The following is a 23,701-nucleotide window of genomic DNA, read 5'->3' on the forward strand; positions in this document are numbered from 1 at the left end:
CCATAAATAAAAGCCTAACCCCTAAACAACAAGTTTTTGGTTATTTATAAATCTGACCCTAAAACCCTCACCTCTATTCATTCTCGAACCCCTCCCGCGGCCATCAATTCCTCATTGCCTGCCCCTCCCCCTATCCCCTCACTACCCTCCACCCCCCACCCCCCCCCCCCCCACCCCCATCCCGGCCAGCCCGCCCCTTCCCCTTCCCCTTCCTCTCTATCTTCAAAATCCCAATTCAATTATAATAACGGCAATTCTTCTACAGTAGAGCGAAGTAGGGTTTCTTTTTTTGGCCCCCCTTCATTTTACAGATTTTTTTTAGATAATAAATCTTGTATTTGTATTGAAATTCTTCGATCCGCTTTCGTTTCGATTGGATTTGAATTCATGGAAGAAACAGGTCAACAGAGCTTCGATCGATTCGCTCCCATCTCGTCTCCTGGTTTGTATCATAGCTCTACTTTCGCGTATATGTATGATTTTATTTTTTTTTTGCATAGCAAATCTTGGTTTTGTTATTTTTCTGAATTGAATTTGGTAGCTTTGCTATCTTTCTTTGTATAACGGATATTGAATTTGGTAGATTGACAAGGGCGTTGGCCGACTTGAATTGGGTTTTTCTGAAAAGTTTTGCGTTTTTAGTTGCTTCTTTACCTATCGTTGGCATGCTGATTAGGGTTCAAGATATAATGAGGATCATTTATGGTGTTTTAATATCGTTGGCATGCTTCTTTTCCTGGAAAGGTGATTACAGTAGTATTCGTAAATGTGGAAAGGTGGCATGTATGTTAAGTTTACTCAGAAAGGTCTCAGCAGAAAATTTCTTCATTGATGTGCCTTTATCAGAAAGATGTTTTCGTGTGCTGAGAAAGTAAACGGTGCTTTTTCTCATCGAACTTGTATTATCACATGTTTGTCCCCATTCTGATGAAAGCTTAGCCTAATCTTGGAATCTCTTACAGTCACGCATAATAGAATTACTAAGTCCCACCTCCCGATTATTTGGTAATGGGAATTGTGGGGGGGCGGGGGAGGGGGATGTTTCCAACGTGGAGTTTGTGCAGATAGCCCTTTTATGTATAAGCGGATGTTGGGAATCTATTAATGACATGGTGATTTTGTTCAACAGTTGAAAACTTTGCAATTGTTATATGTCCTGTACCTAATGCTTCTGGGGATGACATGTTCGTTTTGAGACTAAATGTTTCTTAATAGTTGCTTATTCTGTTGTATTACTGGTAAATAATTGGTGTATTACTTATATTCTTGATGATTTTAAAGTGGGAATGAGGTCAATATTCTTTCCCACGTTGCAATAGATAAGAAAGAGGAAAATAAGAATGGTATCATGCTTTCTTACTTGACCAATTAAGTGTGTGGTTGCTTATTGTTGCTGATAGTATGAATTTTTTGGTTTCAATGCAGGGGAGCGAGCTATTGAATTGCATAATGTGACAGAACAGGTAAATCCATATAACTCATGATTATACTGTGTTTCTTTTGTTTCTCTAATTCTCCTTTAGCTTAGGTCTATTAGTACTTCCTTTTCAATCTATTATCAGCCACTTTCGCCCAAAGATGAAAGGATTATTTCTGCAAATCCTTCTCCGGATGCAGCCATCTCAGGGGCTCCAAGAAATGCCAAAGATCAGCCTGTTCCCTTGGATAAGAGTGGAGCTCTTACCACTGTGCATCCACTTGATGTGCCGCATGAACAAAGTTTTTACTTTGGAGGTTAGGTCCTTTTATAGTGCTGTTCTTGCTGATTTAGCGGCTATAGTCTTCTTCTCAACGTTTCTCTGACCATACATGTGGGCTACATGATATCTTTCTTGCTTCTGTTCTCATGACAGAGCTTTCGACTGTGTTGAACTGTGTGTATCTGCCATTCTTTCATGGGGCGTTGTATTGCTTTGTGGGTATTACAATTATTTTTGCTTCTTTTTATGTCTGCAAGAGAGGGGTGTTGTTCCCTCTTGCTTAATATTTTCGTGGGGTTTCAGCAGCATAAAATTTGTGAATCTTATGCTCTTTGTGAAGGTTCTGGTCAACATGTCACGAGTTTGAAACTGTAATACTGAGTGAATATTGGGCTTAATTACTTTAGTACTGATATGTAGCGTACCAATTTTTCTCAACTTCCACATCTTTGAATCACTGTTTGTTAGTTTGGCATATGTTTTGCTTTTTTGGTTCCTTGTACTTTTCTCCAATGTACAGAAAGTTTTCATTGGTCATCATTTTTTTTGTTGTACTTAAAACTCATTATTCATCTTTCCTTGGTTCAGGTCTTGACAATGGCACTGGGAACTGGGATGAGCATTCTAACTATGTTAATCCTAACAGCTTACATGTTGTACCTCCAGTGAGTTTCGTCAATTTGATATTGTTGCCTTGACTAATTATGCACAGAGGCATGAGACAGACTTTTTTATTCTATTTATTAAATTGGGTATTTTGCTACATGTAGGGAATGTATAATGAAAACCCATCACTATTTTTCCCTCCTGGTTATGGCTATGACACCCAGATGGCATATGGACAGTTCTCTCCCATTCCGAGTCCAATCTCCACAATAATGATTGATGGCCAGTTTTACTCTCCGCACCAGATCCCAGTGACACCACCTTATTTTCCAGCAGTTTCACCTGGACTACCACATGTTAGTTCAGCTCTTACAGTCTCACAGACTGATCTAATGGCACCAGCAACTAGTGGACAAGAAAGCTTAGTTGATAATGCGCTTTTTGGGCCAAGTTCAGGCTTCTATGTACCTTTTGGATCTTTTGGGGGAGGGGACCTTTCTGGAAATAGTAGCCTTGGTTTCTATAAGTTCCCAGGGGATTTTGGGTCTGCTGAAGGATTATCAAATCAATCAAGTTCCCTGGAATCAAGCAGGTACATGTCTCAGTTAACATCAGGAGCGGTATATCCACAGCCAATTGGCATTCTTGGGCCATACGAGCAAAATGTCGCTCAGGTTAGTTGTCTCATGATCTCCTTGATTCTATGTAGTGATATCTGCGAGAAAAATAATTGGAACTATTTTTCTGATATCAATTATTGTTTTTTAAATATATTTCTTGTCCTCTTGTAAACTTTACATGATGTGAAGCTGAATAACTCTTATTGTCCATGAAATAATTCATTACAATTGGGCATTATTCATGTTTCATGTATTCTTTTCTTCATTTCTTGACTTGAGTTAATCTTAATCAGCCTATTTTATTGGTTACTCAAATGTATTTGTTTAAGTGACAAGAATATCTAAGAAAAAGTAGCATCCAGGATGCTTGTTTGTACTTGATATTCTTGATACTTTGTGCTCCACCATTGCCGGAATTTTTTCTATTCTTATTTCTTGAGTTTGTTGCCAACAGAATAAGTTTGGAAGTTTACAAATTTTAATAGTTGAGTGATAATCTTTTGACAGTCAAATTGCTGGATTTATTTAAAAGCAGAATGCACTATTGCTCTATGTCTGAAAGGGTGGTCTACGTCTAGCCCCATGCTCTTCTTTTTTTAAAAAAAATTAAATCACATGTCCAAATGACTATGCCATCTACATTTTGTGGTTAAACTAGCGGCAGGCAATTGCATCAGTAACGTCATTCAAATTCTTTTCTTTTCCTGAAATATTGAGCATTCTGCACTCCTAGAATGCATCTTCATAGTTGCTTAAAGATTTTATTCCTTACACATTGTTGGCTACATGTTTATTACCATGTAAAATGTAATTGTTGGCTACATGTTTATTAGTATGTAAAATGTCTATCTGAAGTGAGTAATGACAAACGAATGACATGAGATATGCTAATTTAGTTTGTTAATTTTGTCTCACTTTCCTTTTGAAGGTCTATGCTAATTTAGTTTATTAATTTTGTCTATCTTTTTTTTTTGGTTTGGAAGGTTGAAATATTTTTGTCGTCTTTATAATGCCATCCTGCACTTTTTGTTCAAAGCTGCAACTAGATCAACTTTCAATTTGTTTCTTTCTCTTTGTATTTTTTCTTTTCTGTTGAATTGCTTAACTACTTGGCTCATTTCGCTTCTGGACCAGTTGATTTAGTTATTAATTTTTGGATTGCAGGCGCCATATCAAGGGCTGGGGTTAGCGTCAAGCTCGTCTGCTAGACATTATCCACATAGTGGCTCTTACCAGGGCATGAAATATGGTACAGGTTCCAGTTCTCACTTGGATAACCAGCGGAACAGACTGGGTCTAGATAAAGGAGGAAGGCGTGATAGAGAAAAGGACTCTCTGAACTACTCTAATGATTCTTTAGGAATTTCAAGTGATAGAAATAGAGGACCTAGGGCTTCAAAACCAAAAAGCAAGAATTCTGCTGAAGAGAATGCTTCATCTGGCATACGTAAAGATGTTGAATCTACTTCTGGCTTTCAGCTTGACCAGTATAACAGTCCAGAGTTTGTCACTGATTATGAGAATGCCAAGTTTTTTGTGATCAAGTCTTTCAGTGAAGATAATGTTCACAAGAGCATTAAGTATGGCATTTGGGCTAGCACACCACTTGGAAACAGAAAGCTTGATGCTGCTTATCATGAAGCAAAGGACATGACAGGCAACTCCCCGGTCTTCCTTTTTTTCTCGGTATGTTTTTTGAGCGTCTGGATCAGATTTATGGGAAGCCTGTTTGTTTCCGTTTATGTCTTTTCTGCTTGAGGTTGAGTCTGATCATGCCAAGAACAGAATGATGATAGATATGTGATACTGTTCCATTTAGAAGCACATTGGTACCTTTTTGTGACACTCATAATCTATTGTGATCATGCTTTCTCTCACCCCCTTCCCCCCTTCCCCCTCTGCCACGTCCCTCTCTTCATATAACTGTAAGTTAGGTAATGTGATACATAAGTTCATGAGAAGCAGTGAAAAGCAACTTTGAGGAATATGAACAAGGAGCATTTAGTTAGAGAGTTCAGAATAAGTTGCTGGTGGAAGCTGGGTCATTGTTAATAGGTACAGGGGCTGTTTTAAACCAACGTTCTGGTGAGTGGTGGCAATTTTGCCTTTAACGTGCTGATAAGGAAAACACCTGTAAATATTTGTATAGATGGTCTGGGGACTTGTGAGGTCGTGTAACTTACACATCAATGACCAAGATCCATTGTGAATCGGTTAATGGAAGAATGAACTCACTACGTGTAACCAAAAGTGACCTTATTGAATGTAAACAGTATTTAATTTTGTTTTTTTTTTTAATAATTATACTAGATACATTGCTTTTTCATTGCCTCAACCTTACCCTGGTCATTAATTTGATAGTTTAAAGACCTTTTGTCAATGTACTATTTGTATCCTTCAGGTCAATGCTAGTGGACAGTTTTGTGGGATAGCTGAGATGGTTGGACCTGTTGATTTTGAAAATGATGCGGAGTACTGGCAGCAGGATAGGTGGAGCGGGCAGTTCCCTGTGAAATGGCATGTTGTCAAAGATGTGCCCAATAGTCGGTTCCGCCACATACTTCTTGAAAATAATGACAACAAGCCTGTTACTCACAGTCGAGACTCTCAAGAGGTGAGGGGTTCTGTATTTGTTTTATTTGCGTCTTGAAATTGTGTTTCTGAGTATGAAGCTGTTGAGCTTTGAATTATCCCCTTAAATTAGAGTTACATCTTATTTATCTCCTCTTCCCCCACCTCTACCGTCCCAAAATTTGTAATGATCACAAAGAATTAGACTTGGTTTTGAAACAGCACCTTTTTTGCTCAAGAAAATTCCGAGCATGGGTGGAAAACACTAATTGATCTACTTGTCTTTGGTTTTTGTGTCACCATTGACATGTGGGTCTTGTATAGGCCCTTTGGGACATTGAGATAAATGTCATCCATCTTTCTAGAGGTTACAGACAAAGCTTGATACTTTTGAGAGTTCTAGCAAGTTTTTCAAAGTTTTGATCTTTCCTAGTAACTGCTTTAAATCATTTTGTTGAATTTGCTATTTTCCCATTATGACTAACCACTGACTTCTATTCAGGTGAAACTTGAGCAAGGAATTGAAATGCTTAAGATTTTCAAGGACTATGAAGCTGATACATCCCTTTTAGATGATTTTACATTCTATGATGAGCGGGAGAAAGCCTTGTTGGAAAAGAAGGCAAAGCAACGAGCTAGTGTGACAGGAAACTCTACTATTGCTCTTGCTGATCCAATTAATCAACTGTCAGACAACCTGGCTGATACTCTGAACTTGGACGGTAGTAAGAAGCTACCAAAAACAGAGTTGGAGTAGTTCATAGTGGTCCGAGATGGATAGCAGGAAGAACGATGTTATAAACCGGATGGAATTAGGTGTAGTTATTTTGGCTGCTGCAATGGTCATATGACTGGACGTCACTGACTGATCTTTTAAGGTGGTATTTCGTTTACCTCAGACAGACCATCTCTCATCCTCTCCTTTCTCTCTCGCTCACATATTTGTTGATTGTTTGAAGTAGTTGGTTGTACAATGAAGTTGTTGGGGATGAGGAGGAGCAGGGAGAAAATTTCAAATCCTGATTCCGTCTCTCTCTCTCTCTCCTTTTTTTTTTTTTTTTTTTCCGTTTATTACTTTGGCAGTTCTCTTATGATGTAGGTGGCATCAGGCATATGAAGGTGGTTAAATCTGATGTTTCTTTGGAAGTGTGTTTAGTTCACACACTGATGCTTACTGTTTGTACGTCTAGTCTTCTCTTTCTCTGAAAAGCAATTATTTTGACCTGCTGCGCAGTAAAGTCTGTAAAATCCCCAAATTGGTGACAGTTGAATGAAGAAATACAGCATTATGTTACAGGAGCCTAATGAGTACCCTCTTTTTGACAGCTGATCTTGTAAAATAACCAGATGGTCCAGATCTCTTTTTTCCAATCTAGGTTTATCTTTTTCTGTGCACTAGAGTCCGACAAGTACTGTATTGCTTTGGAATACCATAAACTAACTTCAGGAAGTCTGTCATTGTGCAACAAGGACTGGCATCTTATTTTGATGTTTGAAGGATGGCTAAACTAAGTTTTTGTTCTACATGTACGTTTGCAACCTGATTTTATTGTTGCCAGTTGTTCATCTTTGAGGGCATAAGTGAGGGAGGAGATTTTCCTTTTGAGTGAATTAAGCACAAGGCAAGGATATGGAAGTATGAAAGACATTCATTTCCCCCTCCCTGCCCCCTTAAAGAGGCAATTTCCACTTCTCATGTGTTTGCCTACATTTTTCATTTTTGCAGCTAGTGGTTGGTTAGGCAACGAATCAAGTTAGATTGTTGCCCCCTTATCGTATAAGCTTGCCATCCTGGAACTCCAGGGTCAAAATTTAGTGGCGACGTAAATTGAAATTTGTAAAGCTGACAAAATGCAGTCTCCAACAATGTAATTGTATGGAAATAAGGTTAAAAAATGTCAGATTCATTTTCGCTTGTGGTTTCAAGTGAGAGAAAAGTCCTTTATTCATCTGTTTTATTGAAACTTTTGTATGGCGCTAGGTGTTCTATTAACAACAGCGCAAAAAACCTCGTCTAAGAGTTAGAAACAATAAGGACAAGCCAAAAAGAGCACGGTTGGAGCTTCAACGAGAGAGGCTATATGACACAAACAGAGATCCTTCCTTTACACCACGAGACTTGGAAGGATGATTACCACTTGACTCTCAATGTGTTGTACAGATCAATGTACTGTCCTGCTGTCTTGTTCCAGCTATTATCTACCTTCATGACTTTCTGTAGAGTCGTAGCCCATTCATTTGGTTCTGCATTAAAAAAGCTGAGTGAGATTACATCCCAAGCAGCAGTTGTTTAAAATCTTAAACTGCAGACATTACAGGTTGCATATAAACACCACTAAATCACAGAACTAAATACACTCACTTTCTCGGTAGTACGAAAATGCACGATCCAGAGCCCAGTTTAGGGAACCTTGATCAATTCCTTCAAAGACAAACCTACACAACAAATACATCTGAGTATAAAAGTTCTGGTCAAAATTCAGGGCCTATTCATGTCTATATAGAGTGTGAAATTTCAGCATTATGGCCTTCTGTTCATGTTCCGAGAAGTTGTTTGAGTTAGTGCTCACACCCGAGTCACTGTATCGTGCCAATGATTGTTGAAGCAGATGATGTATCCTAGCATAAACAGACTAGAGTAGGAAGATCAAAAGAAGTAAGACAAAAGTTGGCTCAGGACCTAAATTCAAGGGGAATAGTGTAGGTGACTGAAAACAAGGAGAAAAGATCTACTATTTACCAAGTGCCATTATATTTTTCATCAATCTTAGTGGTAACTGCAAAGATTATATCAGACCAGAAGATAGCCCTCAAACCCTTAAAAATTCAGGCCAACAATGAGAAGAAAAAATACTTCAACCAAAAAATGAGGAACAACAATCTAAGAAATGAAAGAAAAGACAGCTAATAAAAGAAAACTTGTGGGAAAATCTGTATTTTTGGGAAGTAGAATATTGAAAATCTGTATTTTTGGGAAGTAGAATATTGAGTAATAAAACCGTGTAAATTAGGAGAGATTAGAGGAGCTAAATTGGGGTGACATCTTATTCCTAGGATTAAGGATATAATTGTGTATAGTTTCCTAATATAGGCTGAAACCTGTTGTATATATTTTTTTGGATCAATGAAATAATTAATTCCCCTCATTCATTATTTTCAAGTTGGTATCAGAGCTAGGTTTGCCTGTTTTTTCCTCCTAGTTGTTTTTTCACATTGTCCCCTGTCCCTTCATCATGTCTGAAACATCATCAGAATCTACCATTAACCCTCAAACTACTGCCTCTTCATCCAAAAACAGAATCGAATCCTTGAAAACTGGTGTTGATTCTCACTCAATTCAGATTACTACCATTCGGCTGAATGGAGATAATTTTCTCCGATGGTCACAAGCAGTCCGGATGTATATCAGAGGTCGTGGCAAGATGGGGTATTTAACTGGTGAAACAAAGGCTCCAATATGCACGGATCCTGCTTACGCAACATGGGACGCGGAAAACTCCATGGTTATGACATGGCTTGTAAACTCAATGGAGGAAGATATCAGTTCTAACTACATGTGCTATTCAACGGCAGAAGAGTTATGGGAAAATATCAATCAGATGTACTCTGATTTGGGAAATCAGTCCCGGATTTTCGAGTTGACTCTCAAAATTGGAGATCTACGTCAAGGGGAAGACACTGTCACAAAATATTTCAATTCGCTTAAGCGAATATGGCAGGATTTGGATCTCTTCAACAGCTATGAGTGGAAATCAACAGAGGATTTTCAGCATCATAAGAAAACTGTTGAAGACAGCCGAATCTTTAAATTTCTGGCAGGGCTAAACGTTGAATTTGATGAAGTTAGAGGGAGAATTATTGGGAGACAGCCTCTTCCTTCAATTGGTGAGGTGTTCTCAGAGGTTAGAAGGGAGGAAAGCAGAAGAAATGTAATGCTGGGAAAGAAGGGTCCTGGAATTGCTGTTGAAGGATCGGCTTTAGAGGTTGCCTCATCCTTTAAAACATCAACTTATCAGCGTAGAACAGGAGAAAAATCCAGTGAAAAATCACAGGTCTGGTGTGACTATTGTAATAAGCCTCGTCACACTCGTGACACATGTTGGAAACTGCACGGAAAACCTCCAAATTGGAAAAACAAAGGAGGAGAGAAGTCTGGACGAGGAGTTCCTACTGCTAATGAAGCTGATGCTGGCCCCTTCACCAAAGAACAAATGGAGCATCTTCTTATGCTACTGAAATCCAGTTCTACCTCATCTGACTTTCCTAATGCTTCTATGGCTCATACAGGTATTGGATCTAAGGCTCTATTCAATTCTTTTTTGTCTAATTCCTCAACCTTTCCTGCTCCATGGATCATAGACTCTGGAGCCTCAGACCATATGACAAATTCTTTTAAACTCTTCCAATCATATACACCATGTTCTGGAAATAAAAAGATCAAGGTTGCAGATGGAGGTTTCTCTCCTGTTGCTGGAAAAGGTTCAATACAGATCTCAAAAAATGTTAACCTGAAATCTGTTCTTCATGTTCCAAAATTGGCCAGCAGTCTTTTATCAGTGAGTAAACTAACAAAAGATTCTAATTGTTTGGCTATTTTCGATGAATCTCATTGTGCTTTTCAGGACAAGAATTCGATGATGACGATTGGCAGAGCTAGAATGATCAATGGCCTTTACTGTCTTGAGGATAATTCACCTAGTGCTCAAATTGCTCAAGAGTCTAGTAGTAATATTTCTGTATCTGCTTATGAACAAATAATGGTTTGGCATTACAGATTGGGCCATCCTAGTTTTATTTATCTAAAACATTGGTTTCCTTTGCCTTTTAAGAATGTGAACCCCCTAAAACTGAAATGTGAAAGTTGTTTGCTTGCTAAAAGTCAACGAAAATCTTATGTCCCAAGGCCTTATTTACCATCAAAACCATTTTATCTGTTTCATAGTGATGTTTGGGGACCCTCAAGGGTTACTACTGCTTTGGGAAAAAGGTGGTTTGTAACATTCATAGACGACCATACTCGTCTATGTTGGGTATACTTAATGCATAAGAAGTCAGAAGTAGCAACCATTTTTCAAAATTTCTATAACATGATAGAAAATCAATTTCAAACAAAAGCAAGTATTTTGCGGTCTGATAATGGAACAGAGTATTATAATAGTATCCTTGGAACATTTTTTGAAGAAAAAGGGATTTTACATCAGTCTTCTTGCACTGATACCCCCGAACAAAATGGAATTGCCGAGCGTAAAAACAAACATCTGTTGGAAGTCGCTCGTGCCATGATGTTTTATATGAACTTACCAAAATATTTTTGGGGGGATGCTGTTTTAACAGCATCATACCTAATTAATAGGATGCCTTCCAAGGTCTTACAATATAGTACTCCTTTAGAGTGTTTTAAAAAAATTTTCCCTGAATCAAGAGTTAATTCAGATTTGCCTTTAAAAATATTTGGATGCACTGCTTATGTGCATATTCCAAAGAAATCTCGGTCCAAGTTGGATCCTAGGGCCGAAAAATGTGTCTTTGTTGGTTATGCTCCAAATCAAAAAGGGTACAAATTCTTTAATCCTCTCACACGGAAAGTCTTTGTCACTATGGATGCAATTTTTTTGGAAGGTCTTCCTTTCTTTAACAAACCTTTGATTCAGGGGGAGAATTCTAGTGAATCAAATTTTTGGGAAACTGAAGCTTTACCAACTATAATTTTTGAAACAGATAAGGAAACGAAGATCCCTCAATTTGATAATGCAGAAACTGATATTGGTTTATCAGATATGGAAATATTGCGACGAGAAAAAAATTGTTCCAATCTTGAGCCTGTGGTATACACTAGGAGAAATATTTTTAAAAAGGGTGAAGGTCCATTGATGAGTCCAGCTCCTGTTCATGAGAAGTCCTCGAGGGAAGTCTGTCCAAATACATCAGGTAATACTTCACCTTTCTTTTCTTCTGCTGTTCCAGAATCTGACCCAGTTTTAAATCTTCCTACTCAAGAATCTGATCTTGATCTTCCCATTGCCATTAGGAAAGGAACCCGTACTTGTACTAGACATCCAATTTCCAAATATGTGTCCTATGATAACCTTTCCCCTAAATATAGAGCCTTTACCACTGAAATTTCAAAACTTGTGATTCCTAGAAACATTAAAGAAGCGTTGGTTGATCAGAACTGGAAATCTGCAGTGTTTGAAGAGATGGAAGCATTGAGGAAGAATGATACGTGGGATGTGGTGGAGTTGCCTAGGGAGAAAAAGATTGTTGGGTGCAAATGGGTGTTTACAGTTAAAAGCAAAGCAGATGGTACTGTAGAAAGGTACAAGGCCAGATTAGTTGCGAAGGGTTTTACACAAACCCATGGAATAGATTATCAAGAAACATTTGCCCCTGTTGCCAAGATAAATTCTATTCGGGTCCTTTTATCTCTTGCTATTAATGCAAATTGGCCATTGTACCAACTTGATGTGAAAAATGCCTTTCTGAATGGAGACCTAGAAGAGGAGGTGTTTATGAGTCTTCCTCCAGGTTTTGTAGACAAATATGGTGTTGGAAAAGTTTGCAAACTGAAGAAATCTCTTTATGGGCTTAAACAATCACCAAGAGCTTGGTTTGAACGCTTCAGCAAAGCTGTTAAAAAATTTGGTTTCTTACAAAGTCAGGCTGACCATACTTTGTTTTATAGGCATTCAAAAGAAGGTAAAGTTGCAATTTTAATTGTATACGTCGATGACATTATTTTAACAGGGGATGATTGTGGAGGATTAGAGAATTCGAAGAAGTTTCTGGCCAAGGAATTCGAAATCAAGGACTTGGGAAACTTAAAGTATTTTCTCGGGATGGAGTTTGCACGATCCAAGGAGGGAATTGTTGTAAGTCAAAAGAAGTATGTGCTTGATTTGCTCAAAGAGACAGGTATGATGGGATGCAGGCCAGCTGAAACTCCCATGGAGCCAAATTTGAAACTTCAACCAGCTAGTGTAGAGAAAGTAAGAGACAGAGAAAAGTTTCAAAGACTAGTTGGAAGACTTATTTATTTATCACACACTCGGCCTGACATAGCATTTCCAGTAAGTATTGTTAGTCAGTTCATGCATTCACCAGGCCCAGAGCACTTTGAAGCAATTCATAGAATCCTAAGGTACCTAAAGGGAACACCTGGCAAAGGTATTTTCTTTAAGGCACGAGGACATCTTCAAGTTGAAGCCTATACCGATGCGGATTGGGCTGGATGTATAACAGATAGAAGATCAACTTCTGGATATTGTACGTATGTGGGAGGTAATTTGGTAACTTGGAGAAGTAAGAAGCAGAATGTTGTGGCAAGGAGCAGTGCAGAAGCAGAGTTTCGGGCTGTTGCTCAAGGTATTTGTGAAGTGATATGGATTAGAAGAATATTACAGGAGTTGAAGGTTTCAGAAGTACTTCCTATGAAATTGTATTGTGACAATAAAGCTGCTATTTCTATTGCTCACAATCCAGTTCTTCATGACCGAACGAAACATGTTGAAGTAGATAAGCACTTCATCAAAGAAAAAATAGAAGGAGGTGTAGTCTGCATGACCTATGTGCCAACTAGAGACCAAGTGGCAGATCTGCTTACAAAGAGTCTTCCCAAAAAACAGTTTGATTTGTTAGTGAGCAAGCTGGTGATGAAAGATATCTTCAAACCAGCTTGAGGGGGAGTGTGGGAAAATCTGTATTTTTGGGAAGTAGAATATTGAAAATCTGTATTTTTGGGAAGTAGAATATTGAGTAATAAAACCGTGTAAATTAGGAGAGATTAGAGGAGCTAAATTGGGGTGACATCTTATTCCTAGGATTAAGGATATAATTGTGTATAGTTTCCTAATATAGGCTGAAACCTGTTGTATATATTTTTTTGGATCAATGAAATAATTAATTCCCCTCATTCATTATTTTCAAGTAAACTACATAGTACTGGACTGGTTGAACTAAATGCGATATCCGATTCAAACGCCCAAAAAATGGATAGGCATTAATTTGATTTTTTGGAGCAGATAAAGCAGATCTCGTTTCATATGAACAATGCAAAGGAAAGACGTATAAGGGAAATTTTACTAATACAGCATGTTCAAGATAGTCCCTTGTTAACTTCATTTTAGAAGACAATACTTATGTTCATGAACATGAAATAGTAGTACTCGTTAATTTGGCAATTTACCATCATTCTTCACAGAAAACCAGTATCGAAGCAAAACATAGATCATTTTTAGAGAGGAAAAAAAGCATGTAAGTGTGTCTGCATGAATATAAAAGCAGTTTTGCCAAGCATAATTTAAATCAAATTTCCTTTTACTGGAAGTTGTAATTAAAACTTCTTATCTTATGAAGGGGAGGACTGGAAGCTGAAAACATTTCGGCTCAATTAGATATTTGACAACAGCAAACAGGTCCACAACAAAAGCAGTAGCATTTAAACTTACCGAGTTTTGTGGAAGAGGGAAAGCTTAGTACAAACGATGACAAATTTGTTTAGTCAAACACAAGAAGAGTACGGCTGATAACTTACCCATTAGCCAACTCAGGTTGTGATCCTTCATCTATGTCAAAGACTGTATCTGCAAGACCACCAGTCTTCCTAACTACAGGGATCTGAAAAAACCACAAAATCCTCTTAACCCGCTTTCCAATTAAGAGTGGGTTTACCCAGTTTTAGTTAGTATAGGGACAATTGTTCAAAGAAATTCTCAAGGACTACTCAGAAATTGACGCGCATCCAGCCCTTCAAGTTACCATTAAATGCTTGTCAACAACTTAAGTAGTATAAGGTTCAAAGCATTCTATTTTGTATTAAAAAAGAAGTACGTACCGCCCCATAACGCATTCCAATCATCTGAGCCAGCCCACATGGTTCATACATCGAAGGGACCAACACCATGTCTGCAGCTGCATAAAGCATGTGTGATAGCTCCTCACTGCACGTTGCAGACCCCACAAGGGGAATATCATTATGAGCAGCATTCTAGGCATTTTATGTTATTTTTAAATACTATTAGTGGAAAATTACTTTGGCCAGAGTAATACTATGTTTAATAATGTAAAGATTTCAACATGCATCCAGATGGAACAAGTATGCAAAACATATCACAACTTCTTAAACAAGGGTAAAGCAAGAAGCTTCATCCTGAAAACTGTCACCTGTACATCAAAAGAATCCTAATGCTGGAGCCTTGGTTGTACTGCAAGAAAGAAAACTCTTTCTTGTCAACTCACCAGAATAATACTGTAAAGGCAAATCATAATTAAAAAATTGGAATCCATGAATAACTTCCAAAGACGTCTTTTCAATGCACTATCTGCTAAGCAGAGTGTGGGTTACAATTTTACTGCATTATACAGCCTAAATGTCACAAATACTATTGAAAATTTTCAGAATTTCTGTAGAACTCACTATCTACTTTTGTAGCATTCTAGCTGTCATCACTTTGGGCCTTTGGAAAGCTATATCTCAAGAATGTGCAAACTCGCATAAAGCTATACACAGAGAAATAATTGCTCAAACGTTCTACCATATCACAATCATTTTCTACTAGATTGTCAAAAAATCTTGAAAAGACAATAGCACTTTCAAGCACAGGTTCCCAAAAAACACAAAGACACTTAAGGCATGCGTACAGGAACAAGATACATGACTTTCAGCAATTTCTGCCCTTTTTTTTTTCGTTTTTTGGGGTTGGGGGGGGGGGTGGGGGGTGGGGAGGGACACTCTATTTCTAATCTTCCAAAGGTGAAAAGATAATCTGGAAATTACTCTAAATCCCTTACCAAATTTGCAAGATTTTCAAATTCTCTCTCTACCCGACCATCTGGGGCTCTCCCAAGCACTACCATCTGTCCGCCCTACAAAACATGGAAACAAAAATGATATCGTTAGTTAATATCTTACCAACATCTTTGGACAGCGTATAGTAGATTTACAATGGATAAATAGCAACCATATACTTACCACTTCCTGCTTGTAACCAAAAGTAAATAGCAGTTTTCATGACACTTGTTCGCAAACAACTATTTCAATAGAACACAGAAAAGTAAGAGAGAACTAGCAGAGGAAACTAGAATTACCAGCTGTAGACTCATTTTCACCAACTAGCCTATGCAAGATAGTTTAGAAATGTTTTCCAGAAGAATTCAAATGAAAGGATGCATGCTTGTACTGTCATTTAAAATGATTGGAGTGGATATAGATAAACCTTGAAAACTTACAAAGGATAACAGGCCTATATGATTTGTCATGCAAGCCGCTGGCTATAGCGCATACTGATTCATCATACAAGCCACTGGTGTAAGGTTTTTTGGAAACTTTCATTGAGGTCCAACACTTTCAGCAAACAGCTAACCATGTACAATTAGAAAAAATGCAAGTTTTGCAGTTATTAATAATTGGACAAGGAATCAGATTGTGATGCAACAGCATTTATGATGGATACATCAATCAATACATCTGTTCCACGTATAGGATTCCATGCAGCATCCAGATACAGCTTATTTAGATGATGAGAAACTAGAATAGAATATGATGTGTTCAATGGGCCATGTGATTTCTAGTTAACAGTACACACATCACCACCAGCCACCTAACATGCAGAGAGAGAGAGAGAGACAGAGAGACAGAGAGAGCTCACAAGTTCATCAACCCTATGGATGGCATGGGTAAGTAAATGAAGACCCTTTTGAGCAACCAATCGAGTAACACAGACAACCAAAGGCACCCGGTCAGAACCTGAGCTGGTGCCTTCTAAAGCCAAACCAAGTCCCCTTTGAACGAAGCGTTTACATACATTCTTCCCTTGAAAGTTCTCAGCTAAAGACAAAGTCACAAAGATGAACAAAAGAAATCAGAAAAGCCAAGAAAATTCAGAGTGCACATAATTGACTGCAGATGCAAGGACAGAATGGAAGAGTTCCTTCATGGCATCATGCTGTGCAACATGCAATTTTCAAATGTTAAGAGATATGAGTTGGAGGTGAGCCATCGTTGACGCCCAATTGACCACAGCCTTCTTGTGCATATATTATATATGTTAAATATGCAGCAAATGTCAGAAACGACTTCTTAATGCCACAAAGAGATTGAATCACCAGATAACACTCTTTAAGTAAAGTACAATAGGAAAGGTCTAAAAATCCTAGAAATAAAATGAATAAAAAATTGAGATCCCTACAGAAGCTCAGGATAAAGTTCCCAGATTAGGTTAAAAAATGGTGAAAGCAAACCCAACACCAACTCTATCAATAGTAAACACAAATTGACAAATAAAATGCATAGAAATAACCAAGCAACCCTGAAATACCAATCGAAAATACAATTCTACTCATCTGGAAACATTTTCTTTCGGCCACATGCAATTATGGTGGTCTCACTGCAGTCCAAGAGCTTTTCATTTTTCATCGTTTGCTATACTTGCAACCAGGCCAATAAAAAAAAAATACAAACTGATGGCTACTCTTGCCTACAATGAGCTCATGTATGAAATTACAATGATAAACACCTATAGGACTTCCTAGGCACAAAATCATTACCATCAAATTTAGCAGGCAAGAAAACATCAGTGGCAGGGTTCCACATTGCAGAGTCTATTCCATTTAAAATACCAGAGTACCTACAGGAGAACAAAGCATGTAAATGGTGGTTTGTCAAATGAAAACAGAACTTTTATGCAAATACACGGTGACAGAGAGATGACAAGCTAAATTAGAGATCGACTACTTGGACTAAGTAGCTAATGCAATCCGATTCTAGTGTATTAATTATTATCCCTCGAAACATTCATAGTTTCGCAAAATATTGGAACTCCTACAAAGATAAGTTCCAGCTTCTACCCCAGGTGACATTAGTTAATTTTCTTTAACATCATTAAAATCCATAATCAAGTATGCAGGAAAATGGCATAGCAACAATGCTACCTGTCTGAGTAAACTTGAGCCAGCACACAGTACATGGAAAACAGACAACTGGCTCATATAAGTTCATATATTCTTGTATGCACGCTAACCATAACAAATGGTGGCCAATCAGCACTTTGCTTTATGTTGGATAGTTTTCATGTTTTCTGAAAAGACAACTTTTGATCTGGTCAGCTCCCACAAGGGATGGTAGGGATCACCTTCTATTTTGTGTGTTGGAAGTCAGAGACAAGAGTTATCAGGTAACCACCAGCATAATTCTTCAAAAACATCAAAGGTTCATGAAAGACCATTGTCTTGGCTCATCGACCAATGATAGCCTAAACAAATTGGGAGCACAACAGAGTTCTTCCAAACAATTGAGGACCTAGACAAAGTCGCAGATATAAAGGATAATGAATGATCAGCAGCATTACTTTTATTTTCCTACATTCTCTGAATGCTCATGAGGTCCAAGTGTCACAGTCAACCATCCAGAATTTGTCCGACAATTAATGGGGAATTCAAGAGAACTCATCCAAAAATCATGTGACATGATGCAAAATATAACAATGACACTGCTGAGATGTAAAGTGTACTTAAGCAAGTAACAAAGACATTAGAGTCTCCTATGGTCATTTCAACTGACTATTTTATTTTCTTTAAGGATCTGTACTTAGTAATGTCTAACATGGAAGATGGAACATGAAGTTGCATGGCATCAGTCTTTGTCGACGTCAGAGAAGTATATTCATAAACTTATTAACACTAATTGTGTAAAGTGATTGCCCAATACACATTTGCAAATTTATCTTAGTTCTTCAGAATTGGAATTATTAACATTGGTCCATAGAGGGAAGTCCACTCAAGAAACACTTTCTCATCGTCACGGAATGAATTGTAAATGTAGCAAGAAATAACATCCCCTTATAGTTCCAAAGATCACATATTTGTCTAATAAAATTATTTTTCTTTTGTTAATAAATTAATAATCATGTAACTGTGTTAACCCCTGAAAATGCCATAGCAGGAAGATAACTTACTTGTCACGGTTCCTTAACAAGGTACTAGCAAGCCATCCAGAACACAGTGTTTCTTTTAAGTATGTCGGGGAGACTGTGCTGAAAATTAAAATGAGAATCATCAAATTAATCATTTTTTGCTCTGTGTGTGCATAAGCTAATGCAATTTTGACTCCAGCATTCCACAGATAAACCTTTTCCTTTTTTAATTTAGTACAAAAGATAAAACTTTCAATATATGGATAATTTAGCTCAAAGTTCTTCAAAAGTATAGGACTAAATTTATCTGAAAAATTTCATCCAATTTTCACCTTAATTTAAATAATCATTATAAAAAAACTCTAGATAATAATGAATGCGTCATATTAAGCTACAAGTCCTGCAATATGTAAAGATCACAATATCCCTCAAAATGCCATTATTTCTTTTTATTGCTTGCAGTGGATTTTGATCTCCTTGAATTACTTATAAGTGTTGGAGATTGTAACTAAGGCTAATCTATATGCTAAGCCTTCAAAATTCTGTCAAACTCAATTCATACTAGCCAAAGAACCATAAGTTTTTTGAACAGAAAAAATAGTAACATATTCTGTGATGAATCCATCTTAAAAGTTGTTTAATCATTAAGAAAGACTGTCAATACACAATTGAGTAACAGAAAAACTAACAAAGTAATCATCAAAGTTAATGCTAACACCTGAAAATTTACAGTCATATTCCAGTTTCTGAGTACAGAAATGAGGCCCAGCTTCCCTTCTATTATACTTCTTATTAATTTAAACAAGTACCTGGAAAATGACTATAAGTAATTCTAGTTTCCATAACATCCAAAGGAAACTTGTTAAAGTATGCCCTCCTTGCCCATTTGGAAAATATTCGTATCCAGCTTAGCATAAAATGAGCTACCATAGCCACAATCTTTGCAATATACTAATGCAGTATAACCCCAGTCAAATCCAACTGAGTCAGAACTTCCTGTGGCGCATGCCGTTCAACCCAGGCCAATTTATGTTAGTGGATAATTCATGCAATGCCTTGAAGAAACAGAAGACGTAAAGTTTTCTTCCTTGCAATTGAGATTTAATAAAATTTAGGATTTGTAAATGACTGAAATATTCCCAAATTAAAACCAACATATAGTATGAAGAACAAGAATAGCTAACTTATGCAACGGACACAATTCAACACTTGCAACCTATTTATGCAGTATATACCCAGTATTCCAAATTTTGCTGTGCTTGTTCAAGAAATATTCAAAGTGTTAGACATAATTTAAGTACAATTGGTTACAATTCAATCAAACATGTAATATCCCAGATAATAGAAAAAAAATCCCGGATAATGGAGCAATCAATTTAAGATTTATTCTTGTTAAGCAAGTTCATAGCGTTTTCCATTAAGTGTCTCCTGCCAAGAAAAAGGACTAAGAAAAAAATCAATAGCAACTGACTTCTTGCTATTATGTTATCTTTTACATTCTCCTTTCCGAGGCACAATTTATTCTGGAGACTATATGTTTTAAACTAGTCATTCAAGCTGTGCTCTCCATTTCTTCCCACTAGGTATATCTCTGATTTGTCATATACAACAAAGAGTAATGAATAATCACCGATGTGCTAACAAAATTGTATATAGATGTGTTCTCCTGCATGGCTAAACTGGAAACAGCAAGTGTATGAATAACAAGATGGAAACCATTCAAAGACCAAGCCAACGTACACAACTGCATTGCTGTAGACAATGCCTCCTTTCAATAAGCTTAACCTCTCAGGGTTATGACCAATTGTACGATCGTCAACAGCCTGCAATTTTTTAGTGGAAGAGGTTCAAAGTTCTATTTGTCAGAAAATTCAACGGATAAACTACATGGAATTGCAATTAATTAGTGAATCAGGGACACTCTACGTCTGTGGTTAAAGAAAAAGACTATTGAGTATGTCATTGTACTTCTAATTTCCTTGAAAGATCACGAATCCGAAGCATTCATTCATGGATAAAAACTATGTCCTTCAATTTTTTGAATTTTCAAATTATCAAAAGATAAAGCAGAAATAGTGGGGAAGGAATCAAATTTGTAGTTAACATTCTGCTATGGATATTTTAGTTATAAATTGAAGTGACATAACACCAAAAGAGTCAGTTTGCATTCTATATATATTAAGATGTAGTAAGATGAGATATTATTCGACCACCTGATGCCCTACATATGGTAGTAAAACCTGCAGCTTCAGCTATATCTTTGGAAAAAGAAGGTACTGGTAAATTATCCAAAAAGGCATTAATAATAGAATTTCCAGTGAAAAGAACATTATAGAATGAAATGCGAACAATGGAACTACACGCTAAGGAAACTATAAACAAAAACATAATCAACTGTTCTGTGCATAAAGCATTTTCAATGGCACATTGCACACCTTGTCTTCAGTTGCATATACAGATCCATCAAGGCCACACTTACTGAGTTGCTCTTGGCTGCCAAACAAGAAGAAAGTACATAGATGAAGAGTTGTAAAATTTGCTACTATATGTTTCTGCTTTTTCAATTTTCTTTGTGTGTTGTGTTTCAATTGGGGGTTGGCAATCAATAAACAATAGTATGCTATTGAGCAGGGAAATCTTCAAGATCCATGACATAAAATACTTTCAAATTGCCCAACTCAAAGGAGATTATGAAAAAGTTGATGAAGATATCTCTGAATTTATTTGAGTATACAAAGGGAATTTCTGAGAATCATGAAAAGTGACTGATGGAATGTAATTAACTAAGGTTCAATCACACTGGGGTAGCATTTGTACTTGGAGAAGCAAGAATTGTATAACCCAAACCATACAAGATCAAATTCCAAAGTCACATATGCAAATTACCAGAACAATAAACAAAAACATAAGTAGAGAACCTGCATTCTCCGTAATGCTCCATGTTGTGAATTGTCAATACTATTCGCGGTTTCTACAAAAAAAAAAACCATGATAATTAAGCAACCATAAGATAAGAAAATGCAATCCGGTAAACACTAAAGGCAGCAAGAGGCCATAGTCATACCTTAAGTGAGAGATCCTGGTATATATCCCAGTAAAGTAGGGGTAGTGCACCAGTCTGCCATTCATGGACATGAATGATATCAGGCTGTGTTCCAGTTACCTGCAAGAGAAGCTTTTGTGAAATTTCCCCTTGCCGCCAAGTGTGTGAAATGAACCATTCAAATGCATATGAAGGTTCAGTTTTTAATGGAAGCTAGTGGCTATAGCTGATGAAAGACATTTGATAGAAAATGATTCAAAAGGCAGTTATTGAACAACTTATTCAGCTACATTCAGAAGCTCGAGGAAAGAGCTGTGAGATGACCAAAGAAGAAGAATAATTTCCTCCAACAAAGTTCCAGACAAACTTGTGAGCCTCGAGAAAGGATGATCATAAATCTCAAATACTATTTGATGAGTTTATTACGCCTACTTAGTACAAGAGTATTTACAGAGAGAATAGACTCTAGGGATAAAGAGGAAAGTACTACAGAATAAGGAAATAGAATAAATATACTGAAAAAACTAAATTATCTTATTGCATGTAGTAACCCATATTTATCCATCATAAACCTGCATCCACTCAAGACAAGCACGGCTGAAGAACAAATATGCTTCTAGCTCGTTATATGAACCTCCATAAACACTCTGTCCCTTAAAGAAATGGTTGGATGGCTCAATAAAAATCACAGAGATTCCAGAGACTTCGCCCCTATATGCATTAGTAGGGATCCAGTCTCCGTTGAAATATGAAGCATATGTACTAATCAACACCAAGTTGTTAATATGTTGCCTCTGTATGCATTCATAGAAAGGAAGCATGACATCCACTTTATGACCACGTGTTATGCAAGCACGAGCAAGACCAGTCACAACGTCACCAAGACCTCCAACTTTTGCAATAGGAGCCATTTCAGCTGTCGCATGAACAATGTGTAAAAGATCAGAATCCTTCTCTGCATTAACAGAATCATCTGAGTTGACGTCCCATGTGGGGAATTCTCTACGCCAAAATGGGATTTCGTCATCAGGAGAAGGCCAGACTAAATTCTTGAAACCCGATTTAGTAGTTGAGTCTTCCAATTCTGCAGCTCCAATCTGAAAGATTAAAACTAAGAATATCTAAGGTGAAAAAGAAATAGTAACAAATGCTAAGTATTGTTCTATAATCTATACGCTGCAGTAATTATTGGCAGAAACAGGAGGCAGAAATGATAAACAACTCAACCCCAACCCCAACCCCAGCCTCCTCCCAATTTTAAAATTACTAAAACAAGAAATCACCCAATTTCCTTTGTCCCCTTTATTCTCCAAATGCCAAAATCAGACTAACATACACACATATTTACTTTTTTGAATGCTTTCGGTGATCTTCTCTCTGAGTAAAACTGCAAAAGCCTTCTGCTCTTATCAGCATGCACATTATAGCTCAAGAAATTACTACCAGCAACCAAATTCAGATCTCATCAGTAAAACTCTATTCTTTCACAGTTCAAGAATCACGAAAACCAATATAACTATGACAAGCATGCCAATGTCATCAAACTTCAACAGAATTTCTCATTACATTTCTTGCACCAACGTTAACCATTTGAAACTTTTTGTACGTAAATCCGTTTCTAGAAATTACAATCAGAAAAGAAAAAGGCCCCCGAGATTTTGTGCTCAATTAGGTGCTTTTTTCAATGTAAACAAAGTGTCAATCTTCCAACAATGCATAAAAATGTATAATTGGGTTCTCGACTTAATCAAACAAAATGCTTATATTTGCCATAATCTGAAAAGGGTTCTTTCCATTACAGAGGAAAAGCTCAGAATTCTACTTACCTGAGCAGCAGGGATCTTGACATCACATGAATTTGAATACAAGAAGTAATTCTTGCAGGGCTTTAACTTCTTCTTATTAGTCTTGTTAACAACAACAAAATCATAAGAGTTGATTCTACAAAAACACCGATGAATAGAACTGCTAGTAATACTACCCTTTGTCTTTGGTATTGGGGAGATTGAGAATGAGGATGGCAAGCAGATTCCGAGTGTCATAGTAGAAATACTTCAACTGGGAACATCCAAATTCATAAATATACAGTACTTCAGTCCTAGTACTAAAAAATACAACCTTTTTTTGTATTTGTTCCTGATTGTATGGATGAGCAGGGCCTACTAGGATTTTGGGGTCTGTGAAGTACGAGAATATCCTAGGAATGATTGCAGAAAACTATGGCTCCGTCTGAATTAGTTTTCGGGTGTTTTTAAA

The 23,701-nt window shown here is 37.2% G+C and overlaps 2 protein-coding genes across 2 annotated transcripts; one reads left to right on the forward strand and one right to left on the reverse strand.

The window, feature by feature from the left end:
• The first annotated feature begins 203 nt into the window (after positions 1-203).
• On the forward strand, positions 204-7,021 carry LOC113775210 (YTH domain-containing protein ECT3). The gene is made up of 8 exons (XM_027319988.1): positions 204-442; positions 1,426-1,463; positions 1,563-1,734; positions 2,289-2,365; positions 2,471-2,980; positions 4,091-4,612; positions 5,328-5,540; positions 6,000-7,021. Exons 1-8 carry the CDS (start codon positions 388-390, stop codon positions 6,252-6,254), a joined length of 1,842 nt encoding a protein of 613 aa, XP_027175789.1. The 5' UTR covers positions 204-387; the 3' UTR covers positions 6,255-7,021.
• Positions 7,022-7,417: 396 nt separating this feature from the next.
• LOC113775498 (glycogen synthase-like) lies at positions 7,418-23,671 on the reverse strand. The gene is made up of 15 exons (XM_027320405.1): positions 23,272-23,671; positions 22,018-22,542; positions 21,467-21,565; positions 21,321-21,373; positions 20,838-20,895; positions 20,143-20,225; positions 18,445-18,522; positions 17,039-17,118; positions 16,141-16,319; positions 15,284-15,358; positions 14,657-14,697; positions 14,328-14,433; positions 14,028-14,110; positions 7,860-7,933; positions 7,418-7,741 (listed from the first exon to the last, which is right to left on the reverse strand). Exons 1-15 carry the CDS (start codon positions 23,485-23,487, stop codon positions 7,629-7,631), a joined length of 1,863 nt encoding a protein of 620 aa, XP_027176206.1. The 5' UTR covers positions 23,488-23,671; the 3' UTR covers positions 7,418-7,628.
• Positions 23,672-23,701: the final 30 nt, after the last annotated feature.

The sequence above is a fragment of the Coffea eugenioides genome, chromosome 6 (assembly GCF_003713205.1).
Source record: "Coffea eugenioides isolate CCC68of chromosome 6, Ceug_1.0, whole genome shotgun sequence".
NCBI lineage: Eukaryota > Viridiplantae > Streptophyta > Magnoliopsida > Gentianales > Rubiaceae > Coffea > Coffea eugenioides.